Genomic DNA, 13,213 nt, shown 5'->3' with positions numbered 1-13,213 from the left:
CTACTTTAATAAAATCATAAAAAACATATTTTTTAAAAGAGAAATAAAAAAACAGATTTAGTTATAAGAGACGCACAAAAGATATCGAAGTGATAAAAATGTTGTCTTGTATCACTTATGCGTTTAACTCGTGCAATTTATTAATTACAAGAGTATGTAAAAAAAAATTGTTTAATAACAAGTATTTATTACGTATAAATATTTTATTATTTAGCGCCATACCTAATGAGAATTTTAACAACGTCGCTATGATTATTCCTACGAGCTAGCATCAGCGGTGTGATTCCAAAAGAAGCCTCGCAATTTACGTTGATCAGATTATGCTCCAAAATGTATTCAACAGCTTCCGCATTGCCAGTCGATGCGGCAACGTGTAGAATAGTTTGATCGACATTGTCTAGGAGGATGACATCGGCGCCCAGAGATACGATGCACTTCGTCGCATCCAAGTTTCCGTGCTTTACCGCTTCGTGCAGCGGCGAGGAGCCTGAAGAGTCCCGTGCATTCAGAAGATTTGCATTGGATGCGACGAGCAAATTAATCACTCTCTCGTGGCCGTGAAATGCTGCGTCAATTGAAGATAGAAATTATAGTATATTGCAAATCGGGATGTAGAGAGAAAGGAATAAATATAAATGAATACGAGCATACGGAAAGCAGCTAATCACAATTTAATCGGACAGATGTTAAATTTTATTTTAAACTTTAACTTATTTGTTAAAAGAACAATATAAAAATAGGAGACTAGGGAATATCAAGAAATATAAAAAAAAAACAATGCTAAATATTTTTATAAAAAATTAAAAATTACTTGAAATAAAATATTAGTTAGATATTTTATTAAATAATAAAAATTAGAATCCTAGATCCAACCGTTGAAACTATATTACTCAGCTATAAAAGATAGAAGTAAGGGTGTATGTAAACATTATTCTATAAAAAAGAATACCTATGTAATAGATTTTAAATCTCTAAAAGAACATGTATAAATCAATTAACGATGAACCATAAGTAAATTTATATACACAATATTGACTAAAATATTAAGAAAACATAATACAAAACATACATTATAGTAATAAAACATTATTTGCTAAAAAAAAATGTGTAGTAGGATCCTATTTAAAGTTTATAATTTATCTAAAAAAAATTCCTAAATCACAATTATAAAAAATAAATCAATGGAAATTATAATAACTATCAGTTCAAGAGATAAATTACTCGCATTACCGACTATGCGTATCTATATAACATAGCGGATTTGAATTGTGCAACTGACTAGATATGGACATCTGCACTGGTAGATAATGGCGATTCCTGTGTGAAGTTAGTTCCATTTAAAACATTTCTTTGTATAATAGAATTATAATTTTTCCAGAATAGAATTTTGAAGATCTAGAGTTTCTGACACATTTTAAAAAGATTCTAACAATAAAAAAAATATAGATCCAAATTATATACATATATGTATAGTGCCAACTTTACATTTTTTTACTTCATGAAATTTATAATGATTCTTCTAATCAAGATAGAGTTGGATATTTTTAATAGAATTTTTGAAGCACTATCCTAAAAAATATATACCAAATTTTTTCATTCTTTAAAGTTTAAATCATATTTTTTTTTATAAAAAGATTGTAAAGAAATTAGTATATTATAAATATATATAATCACCAACAATGTGCAACGCACTGCGGCCATTGTTGCTTCGATCGTCGATGCATGTCGGCAAATGCTTCAACAATATATCGATCGCCTTTTCATCACCAGTTCGGCAGGCAATGAGCAGTGGCGTCCAGCCATCTTTATTGCGTAAATATGCGTTAGCGTTAGCGGTTAAAAGGGCACCGATGCATTGACGCGCTGCGAGACCGCTTTTGGTGCATGCAAGCATCAGAGGTGTCCAGTCGCCGCGTTTTAAAGCGTCCACTGATGCACCTTTATATTGACCGAACGATAGTATTTGATATAACAAATCCATATAATTTAATGTGATATAAATTTATATGTAATATAATATTGTATAATTTAATGTTAATTAATTTAAAAATACACCACGTAAATTATTTTCTACATACACAATATAAAAAAGTCAATTTAAAAAATTTTATTTTATGTACTACGAAAATAAATAAATATCGGGTGCTGATACAATAGAAAGATAAAATGTTCTTGTATAATTTAAGGGGATGCTGGAGCCGTAGCCGAACTCGATCGGCGTCGGTAAAGAAGACCGGCGAACTATATCTGTCCTTGTATAGACAAAGACAAGGATAGCACGCTACATTGCACGCACACATACGCACGATGCACGTCGACATTATACTTTTATATTACGCTTCCAAATCTTGATTTGGAGGGTTTATCGATGTTTTTCTTGTTGTGCAATTCGGGGGAACTTGTTTTCGCGTTCGTACCAATGGTATATCTCTTATATGAAATACATCTTGTGACGAGCTGACAGCTCGCTGCAACTCAAGACGCCATATTGGGATAAAAGTAGGATAAGGAAATCTGTACTTCCGTAATTTTTTCTCGTTTTTTATATAAAATCAGAGTTCCCCCGAATCATTAATGTATAGTACTGCAATTCTGGAGAAGGATTTTTAATTCTGTCAAATTAATACGACGCTACGTGCCGACAAAAAATGCCGGTAAAACAGACGGCTCCAGCATCCCCTTAAGTGATTAAAAGCAGATTGCAATTTATTTGTTACGGCAAATAATTAATCGAGAAAGAGGAAACACACGAACAGAATACCTTTATTCAATAAATATTTCAAAACGTCTTCCTGTGCGAATTGTGCAGCTTCGTGCAATGGCCTCTTCATGTCTTTGTTGGTGACGTTGACTTTAAATGACGGCATGTCAAAACGTTCGCACAGATATCTCACGATGTTCGTATCTCCCTCTCGTGTGGCCACGTGCAACGCGGTATCGCCGGATGCCACGTGACGAAAAGCGCTCCAGTCGATAATTCCGTGTTTCTCAACCAGAGCTTCCACCTTGTGTACGTCTCCACTGTGACAGGCACGCAAAAAGTCGCGCGACACGTTAGGAACTTCCGTTTGCGATCGCAACATCGTTGAACATGCTTCACCGAAAAAAGAAGAAATTAAATTTCTAACTTAATGCATTTAATAGAAAGCCGGACGTGTAATGTAGCAAATTTCGCGTGACATTAAAGACAAAAAGAGATAATTAACGAGGGCTTCTATGGTGTCGACCTCACAGACGTGTGCTGTCGCCAGACGATTGAACGCACAAAGCTAGAAAGAAGATAGGCTGTCGGCAGAGAAAAGCCTGAGAGAGGCCAACCCGCGGTCTTTTTCGTGGGACCGTCGAAACCCCCTGTGAGCCCCTGTACCCTACATCCATTTTCGAAATTGGTACTACGTAGCCACGTTTATTTTCTGGCACTGCCAATAAAACATCATTCTAGTGCGCGTCCGCGCTACATCTGTAAATGTATATGTATAATATGGTATATTATTACATGTATATAGATAAAATATGTTTTCGGTATATGTATATTACATACGTATAATAGGCAAGTTTAAAATTAAAATTATAACTATTTAGAAATGTACTTAAATCATGAAAAATAATATATTTATTATACTTAACTCCCAGACTTCTCTCTGCTGTCGATGCATTACCAGTTCTTCCATAACAAAATACACTCGACATCTTATTTACCAACGATCGATTACATCAGCTCCGTCTAACAAGGAAAATGACTTTGACAACAAATATAAATGTTATTTAAAAAAGCAATAATTTGAATAATTGAGCGAAACAAGGGATTTTTCAAAATATTCTTCAAATAATTCGTGGATGTGATATAAAAATAATTGAATTCTATTTAAATCTGCAAAAATAATTGAAAGAATTGAGAACGTATATTATACATATTGATGCCTTTTCTTCGAGACTCTTTTAAGAATGCTACAGTTTTACTTTTGCCGAGGATTTTCCAGTTACGTGTGAGACGAGAACATGTACAGAACGAGAGCAAAGCAAGAAATGAAGGACAAGTCTGGTTCCATTATGAGGTGTAGGCATGTCAAAATTATCATACATATTGGCTGGTCAGATGCCGACAGGGAGATACGCTGTCCGGCCACTCCGGCCCCGAAAGGTTCGATTATTTAAACAAACCCGAGTGATACGATCGCGGTCACACCCACTACTTTAACGCGTCTTCGTGTAGAGACGACAAGGAATTCTCGTCCAGGTGAGAGGTCTTGTGCGCCAGAACGAGCCCTCGTGCTCCATGTCGCCTTTTTTTTAATCCTCTCACTCCCGAATTATTTCTAAAATTGACAAAATCCGCTTAAAGAAATACTTTTTTTTTCAATTACGCATATCTGTTCGCTTCTGCCGATTTAAAAATAGAATTTGAACTTTTTTATATTATATTACGAATTTAAAATTTATTGATTTGTGACTACACTAAATATTGAAAAAGTTGATTATTTATCAGATCTACATAAAAACTTACATTACTTTTTAATTGCATACAGTTGTACTTGAAATGAAAAATTAATGTCGTCAGACTACATAAAATTTAAATAGCATTTCCAATTTCCAGATTTTAAATGTTATAAATTTAAGAACATAAATTTTTAATGTATATACAAAATTTTATAACACAAGATTAAAGTAGTTAGTCATTTTCTACGAAAAAAATCTCAATATCTTTTTTAATCATATTTATAGAATCTTTTTAAATTATTATATTATGTGCATATTATATTAAATTAATATACGATAAATATTAATTTACATATTGAGATATATTATTCTTCCAAAGAAATCTCTTTATCAAGTCAAAAATTTTATTTGTTGCTTGAGAAATCAATATTTATCATATCTCTCTCTTTAAGTCTCTCTCTATAATATGCACATAAATTTTCCTCTCTTAACCCTTCGCCCGTAAACTATAATTTGACTGGCATCGTCCGTAATCTGGGTCATAAATGTCCTGTCGTTATTTTGACCTAGTAAATAGTGTTCAAAAAATCTGAAAAAATTCTGTAATACTTGTATACTATCCTATTTTATAATCCCAAAGTTTATTTAGCGATTCATTATAAGATAAATTGTTTATAAATAATTCTTTATGCAAAAAATTGATAAAAATCCATTTTTATTAAAAAAATCATATCTCATTGAGTTTTAAATCAAAATAAAAAATTCCAACGAGGTTTTATAGTTAAATATGTGTACTTTCAAGAAAAAAATTCTGTATATGGGTCATTTTTAAAAAGTATAATTATTCTGAGGATTGAAAATGGCCTTTTTCGGGTTAAGGAGAAATAAGACTTTTAACGTAATTTTTACATTATTTTATTAAAAAATCATATAAAATCGTCTTTCTCGTAAATAATATCTGATATTTGTCGCTTGATCATCCACTGTACCCTGAAAGTACATGTAATTTCTTTTTACACGTGTTTTCATCCACTCAAATTTTGAGGTTATAGGTATATATAATATACACAATCATAAAAAAATATCACTTATATAAGTTAAAAATAACTGTAGTAATATGAAAATGACGTTAAATTAATTTTACTTACTTGCACGAAAGTCTGGCACTGTCCGTAAACTGGGTCAATAGTGGCACTGGACGCACTTTGACTCGCTGCTGGTCAAGCACACACTGGCGAATTCCAACGAAACTTTGGGCATGAGTTCTCCCCACTATCTACTTTTTTTACGAGGGACGGCAAGCCCCCCCCCCCTTTTCATTTCGGCGGTATTCTATCTTGAATTTCGGCTTGTGCCATTTATGACCCAGTTTACGGGCGAAGGGTTAATATAAACTGTAGTTTCACTTACATTGAAGTACAATTTCCCGTCAGGCTTTCAACAATTCTCATTTAGTGAATATTACTGAGAGCTACCTACTGGGTGGGCGGGGTGTGCAACCTTACCGCAGGGTGCACAAATGAAACGATTCGGGGGGGAGTGAAACGCGTACGTGAGCAACAATTTCCCTGCGTGCACGCGTCGAAACGAAATTCGTGTCGTACGCGCACGAAAATTACGAGTAACATACGCGTGCGCTTAACTCTCACACATGAATAATAAACGAGGCGCTAATGCGCGCCCCTTCGACACCCCTGTTTCTCTTCGTCTTAACCGAGCCGGCGTGTCCGAAAGCACACGGTAATCAGACACCCACGGTTACATCACTAATTCATTTTCTCATTTATACTCCATCGCCTGTATTGATTGCCCAAGTGTCGTGTTTTTTTCAGCGCATATGACGTGTTAAAACCAGAAATTCTTTATTAAAATATATAAAAATATATAAAATATATAAAAATAAAAAAAAAAAATATATATATATATAAAACCCAAAATGTACCAAGACATCTTTTAATTTGATTATTGAATAATGAATTGTGAATAAGGTTTTCTTCTTTCAAAAAATACACTTCAAGGATTCGATTTTTAGAAATAAAAATATATCTTGCTTTTAAGGTTTCATGTACTACTAGTAACATATAAATACGCAGATACGTTGAAACATTTCAATTTTCAGAGGCCATTTAAAAATATTTTTTATATATTTTATATATTAGTTACATATTTTACATCTATCTGTATTTTCATTCACATTTTTATTCACACGTTTGCCATACTATGAGAGTCAGTCAAGAATAAGGACGGAACAAATAATTCAGTTTAACAGAAACTTACTACTTTAAGAGAGATGAGAGATTTTATTACCGGCTATTTATTTAATATTAAGCATCTGGATATCATATTACGGTAGCTGCGTGCTAAAACCGTGAAGCTCCATTTGACTAAATGGCAAATGGAGAAGCTAAATGGCAAACGAGAGGATATTTGTCCGTGGATCAAAGCGCGGTATCGAGTGGGCGTATCGCCCGGGGGAGTCACAGGCAGTCGATATCTCGGTTTTGCCGCTTAACGAGGATCGCCTCCTCTTTAAATGAGACTCGATGACCGAGCGGAAATCGAAAGCGCGTCGCGATGACACCGTAAGAAAGTTACCGAGTCCGAACGCTCGCCGACCGTTCGCATTTAATCCGCCAATAGATCGTAACCACTAATAGATTGTGGCGTGTGTCAAGTAAAGATGCGTCTCATCGTAAAAGTGCAACTGAACATGATTTCATGAAACGGACAAGTCATTATCAAATTCTGTTTTTCTTCATACGTTGCGTATTATATCAGTAATTGTTACGTATTAACGTGCTTATGCGATTGTCTGGAAGTTTTATTATACATCTTTCAAAATATGCTTAATTTTTTTGACTTTATACACTTTATATGATTAATATATATGATGATAATATAATATATAATGCATAAATATATTTTTCTTAATATATTTTTAAATAAATCTCTGTACCTTAGAAGTAAAAGATCGTATCTCCAGTTTTTGTCAAAATGGAATTAATACATTTTTCAATATAACAGGAGCTTAAATCATATAATGGATAAAGTGTCTATTATACTAGTTCTTTAGTTCAATGCATTTTGAATGTTTGCTAAATTAAATGGCACTAGTTGAGATCAGAGTCGTATAACGCCAATCCAGGGATATGTCATCACCGGGGGGCACGCCGGCAATGCGCAAAAAGCCGACAGGGTGGCTTTTCGTGCCACTTCGCCTCCGCGTTCTCGAACGTACTGCCACTAATCGAACGGATGGACCGGACGCGGGATTCCCGTCGCTCAGCGCCTCGCGGGATCCTCTCCTTCGCGTCTTTCTCTCCGCCTAGCGGTGCAATAAAAAACAGTCCAGTCAGCGGGGCGTGGATCGCCGATGGCACGGACGGCTACATCGCGCTTGTCGAGTTGGCGATCGCCTCTCGGCCCTATCGCGCGACGCCCGTTTCTTTACCTATTTATTCCCTCGCCGTTCACGTTCTCGGTTTATCGTCACGACTCGTCCGATTGGCATTTGTATCAGCAAGTTTGTCAATTGCCGAGCTTTTTTACGTGCTACGCAAAATTTACAATGCGTTCTTTTATATAATAAAACAATTAGGAATCTTTTATTTATATAGTAATTTATATATATATATATATATAAAAGAAAATCGGTTTACGTGTGATCGTTGGATGCTTTATTTATTCCGTATATGATCTCAATTAATCAATTTATGTTTGTAATTGATTCAAATTTATGCAGATTGATTTGTATGATGCAGAAATGAATAGAGTGACGTACATGTATCAAAAAGCCACCTGTTATATTATTGACGTCTGTCCTATTTCTTCCGCTAACTCTTTTGTCTATTATTTTTATTTATATTACATAAAAAAATTTGAAAAATTGCATGCTATAATATTTGATTCAATCAAATTAATGTACTTTACTGTTAACTTTCTTTTAATTTGTTTATAACTAATATACGCTTATCGAATTAACAATATTTAAATATTTATACATATATATTTTTTTTTACCGTATAATAAATAATTTACTTATTAATCTACATTTATCCATCTTTCTGCATATGTTATTATCTATTTTTTTCGCACATACAAACAAAATTCATTTATGTCAGTAATTATATTAATACATTATTTTCTGTCACATAAAATCTTATCCACTAATTTAATTCCAATTAATTCTGTTTTGTTTTTTCGTTAAACCTCAAAAAATCGAAATTATGTCTGATTGTTCTAATAAGGTCGAGATATTTTAATGCCCTAATAACTGTATCCGTGTAGCCATTGTAGAATGAGCATTGTCAATAATAGCCGTTCAGCATTGCGCAAGAGAAGAGAAGAAAAGACAGAGAGGAGAAAGTCACCTAAGCCGCGTCGACGAAATTCCGCAGTAGCTGTCATCACGTCGTCGTCATCGTCGTCGTCGTCTGCGCCAGAACAATCCGGCGCAAGATGCGCGGGGGGAGAGACGGGGTGCCCGAACAGGCTGGATGGAGGAAGTTGGTTAGCCGCTGGTAGCCAGGATATCAGTATCAACGCGGTGTAATCAGCGAACCACGCCCATTGGCGCTATGCTCGCTCCGTTCCGCCCACTACGGCAATTACACCCTCGAGTCACCCACTGGAGGGGAACATTAAACTCTCTCCCGTGCCCCCTCACCGGTATGCCTCACTCGTTTCCCTCCGTTCTGCGTCACCCCTCGACCTCCTTCCTCACCTTCGTTCTCCTTCCCAGCTCTTGTCCCCTCCAAAGTTTCTTTCCTTCTCCTCCTCTGTATGGCTCTTCTTTTTGTTTTTTATTTCTCTCCTTTCTCTCCTTTGATTTTCTATTTCTAACTGCTGCTTGCCAGAGTGTAGACAAAATAGTCTAAAATAATTCCCATTGTCTTATTTTTTTTCAATCTTTTTTCAGTTATTTAACAGTATAGCCGATTTATTAATTATATTTTTGCAGAACAAGTAATCTGGCCTACTTGGGTAAAGTAATGTAAAATTCACAGCGTTTGACTTTATACAGGATATCATATTGTACAATTGTGTGCAATTATATATTAGTCAGGTTTATATTGGTTATCTAACGATTGATTTAGAACGTTATCGATGAGACAAATGAGACTTTGATGGATTTCCAATAATCATGTCTTACTCATCTTTCAATTACTTAAAATTAATTTTGGTCTCTGCGATTTGCATCCGTATTCTCTCACTAATTCACGTATTCTGTAATGCAGCAGTCATCTCGTATACAATGCGATATGATAAAACGAGCTAAAGCTGCATGCTCACGATTTCTGTGCACCGCATCGCTAAGTGCAGCAAGGTGTAAAGTAATCACGTAAAGTCGTCGTAAACTGCAATAAAATAAAGTTATTCAGCAAGAAATGAGCGCGGAACAAATCATTTTACGTCAGCACGTTACAAAAAATATTGAGATTTTTTTCGAAGGAATCTCGAATTATCATGACTAACTGAGATTATTCTAATCATTTGTTTTTACAGACATTTAATTTAAACTTTTCCGCGGTTCTTTTCCACAAATATTGTGAGTTTTTAATTACGTTGATGATTCTCTTAAGCATACCGTCTTTTTCATATATAAAAATTCAGCTTGATGATAATTTTGCATTGATAATTTGAAACATTATAAAATGCATGAAATGCGGAAATCATTGATTAAGGTCAAGTAAAAAAAACAAACAATAAAAATAGAGGAAAAAGGAAGTACAAATTAATTCAATTTTGAAGAATAAGGATTACATAAGAAAATTTAGATCAGTTTTATATTCGATATTGACAGCGAAGTTTGATATTGATAACCTAAACGATTATTGAATATTTAAATATACACCGGAAGATGACTAATTGAGAATGAACAAAAATAAAAGATAAAAAAGATCATCGGTAACAGAAAGTAAAAAATGTGATTAATGTGTATTTTATGTTTTAAAATTATTCTGAAACTATATTTAGTTTAATTTTTGTGAAAGCTTGACTATAGTATCGCATGCCTATATTATCATGGATTATCATATGGCTTTATATAGTGTCAAATAAATCGTTCAAATATCAGCTCGAGATGCAAATTGAAAATAAAATTCACTGGATTAGAATTTGGCGATTTCAACGCCTGATAAAGTATTTTCTCTATTCGATATGTTTTCTGAGATATATCGATATAATTTTATTTCTGATTGAGAGAGATTAATTCTAATTAAACTAAATTTAGTTTAATTAAAGTTAGAAATAAAATTTAGTTCACTTAAATTAAATTGCATAAAACTGCTCGTTTCTTTGCAAAATTACACAAAATTGTAAATAATAAATTATAATCAGGATTAACAAAAACTGGTGAAAAATTAGAAATTTATAAATTTATCAGGATTAGCTTAACATGGTTAAATTTATTGCAATTCCGCGCTTAAAGAATATGAAAAAAAAAACTGCACCAAGTATGGATAAAACGACATTCGACAGACGTCCGGAACAGCATGAGAGGGCATTCGCTACGCTCTCTCGTGCCGCGATTTGTCCGCTCAATTTCACGGCCCTTTCGGGAAAAATGGGAAAATCTCTCCTCTCGGCCGCGGCAACGAGTGTGGGAAATAGACCGCGTTATTCTCCCGCGGTTGACTCTGCGACACGCCCATGGCGAACACGCGGATTAAAACGTTCCTTTCAGTCTTACGCTCGTAATGAATGGTTTAATGCCAGCGAATAATCATAGGGGATTGTAGTTTAATTCAATTACGGTTATATTTGAGTTGATGGGAAAAACACACAAACAAAATACGCGCGTATAAAATTAGATAAGTGACGCGTGGTATAAAATTGAAATAAGTAATACAAATAATAATGTCAAATTTTTCTGTTTATAGAATTATTAAAAAGGTAACCAGATATCTGGATTTATATTAGATATTCTTATAATATTTTTCATATTCTTAAATGAGAAAATATTACCATTGTGCCATCACCGATTAATTTGGTGCAGTTAATAATATACATTCATATTTCTGAAATAAATTTTTATTCTTATTTAGGTGACAATTTGATTTTACAATTGTCAGGTTTATATCTGTATTTTTATGTCACGTGTAACTAAATATAGCTGAAGTTTCGATATATATTTAATTGTTTAATACAGAGATTATATTTGGATAATAAACAAAAAATATAAAACTGTTGAATTCTCTCTTTGTCTAATAAGCTTAGCAAATTAATTAGAAATAATCAAATTATAGTAATTTTTCTTTTAGTTTAGTGCCTGCAGCAAATATACAATTATTAAAGCCATCAATGTTTTAACAGCAAAAAGATGATAGATTCTTTTCTTTATAATAGAATATAAAATCAGGAATTTGATTTATCTAAGAAATTAATATTATATGTTTCAAATAGTGACATTTTTCTCATGAATTGTAATATATTCTATAAGATTCTATATCTATTTTATAATTATTTTTTCTTGAGTAACTCTTGTGCGGGCTTCTTAAATGTCTCGAGGATTTGTTAGAGATCTAAGATATAAAAGTTAAAGAAATGTAAGCAGTACATTTAAGTATTAAAAGACGTAACGTAAAAAAACGATCGAGCCCAGAAATTGGTATAGCTGTTTCCCCTATCCTCGTTAAACCCGCAGAGTGCCCTCGATCGACTGATTCGTCCTTCGATGGCGGAGATCGCTGTCACCGGCCGCAATCTCGGGAGTCGCCTTCCGGAGCGCGTCCACGGCACGATTATTAGTTTTCCGCCTCTCCCGGAAGCCGTCGGCTCGTTCTCATCGACCGCAAGAGACGCGGTAACATCGCCGTCCACAGCCCGTCGTACGTTACCACGCTCTATAGGGGAGAGTCGCTCTTTCCGCGTCCTCCGGGTAGGCGTGGCAGCGTCGGGAGAGATGATTTATCCCTCGCGCGAGGCGCAGTAACTGCCGAGATCGCTGGCTAAACGACCGCGCTGGTCCTTTTCGTGTATTAACCGTAATGCACTCTGCCTCGCCATTGTGTACACTGTATACGATCCCGATCCCCCCTTCCTCCTTTGAGCCCCCTTCGACCCCCCCTTTGAACTACCATCTTTCGTTACTTCTCTACCTCTCGTCTCATCTTCTTCTGCATTCTTTTTAACATTCTTGTTGAATATTTCTATTATTTACGAAAAATATTTCTGGCTCTCGAAGAAAGTAGAAAAATGTTACTTTATTGAGATTATTGTTGCCGTAACTTGTTTTATTTTTGCTCCTTGGCGTCAAGGCCAAAATTGCTAATACATATATTGTTATTTTATATTATCGACTCAAATGTGACTTTGTTATTGTTAGAGAATATGTCGCATTGATACAGAAATAGTAAAATAATTTTAATATATATAACGAAATATATTTATACTTGTTTCTATTCATTTAACAGTGGTGCATTTTGATAATTATAATATCGTAAAAAAATCCTCGTGTTAAAAATAAAAAACTGCACGATAATTATTATATTGCGCCTTAAAAAATAACGTCGGTGTTTTAACAAGTATACAAAACTGGATTATTAAATTTAATAACTGCGTCATTGATGCTACGTATGTACTCGTTACTTACCTAATAGAAGAGATCACCTGTCATCAATTATCGCGCCGGGAAAAATTCGACGTTCGTGTATTTCCATCGCGCTTCCGCTTCGAAAGTCACGGCTGTTCCGAGTCAAAGGAGGCTAAATCGAATTAGTCGGCTGACACATTGACGTGTTTTGCATCGTGTATCGTCATACAGTTGCAGCAGCGG

At 34.5% G+C, this 13,213-nt stretch overlaps 1 protein-coding gene across 3 annotated transcripts; it reads right to left on the bottom strand.

Annotated features, from left to right (window-relative positions):
• Positions 1-30: 30 nt before the first annotated feature.
• On the bottom strand, positions 31-3,287 carry LOC112458002 (ankyrin repeat domain-containing protein 16-like). Of its 3 annotated transcripts, none has more exons than XM_025021377.1 (4): positions 3,233-3,287; positions 2,762-3,094; positions 1,675-1,938; positions 31-565 (listed from the first exon to the last, which is right to left on the bottom strand). In XM_025021377.1, exons 2-4 carry the CDS (start codon positions 3,081-3,083, stop codon positions 207-209), a joined length of 945 nt encoding a protein of 314 aa, XP_024877145.1. In that variant the 5' UTR covers positions 3,084-3,094; positions 3,233-3,287; the 3' UTR covers positions 31-206. The 3 variants fall into 3 exon arrangements, with proteins under 3 accessions (XP_024877145.1, XP_024877146.1, XP_024877147.1); XM_025021378.1 differs by having other exon boundaries at positions 3,228-3,274; XM_025021379.1 differs by having other exon boundaries at positions 1,693-1,938; positions 2,762-3,255.
• Positions 3,288-13,213: the final 9,926 nt, after the last annotated feature.

This window comes from Temnothorax curvispinosus, unplaced genomic scaffold (genome assembly GCF_003070985.1).
Source record: "Temnothorax curvispinosus isolate PA1 unplaced genomic scaffold, ASM307098v1 QBEX01008590.1, whole genome shotgun sequence".
Taxonomy (NCBI): domain Eukaryota; kingdom Metazoa; phylum Arthropoda; class Insecta; order Hymenoptera; family Formicidae; genus Temnothorax; species Temnothorax curvispinosus.
Note: the sequence above shows the minus strand (reverse complement) of the source record. Positions and strands in the feature narration are given on the sequence as shown.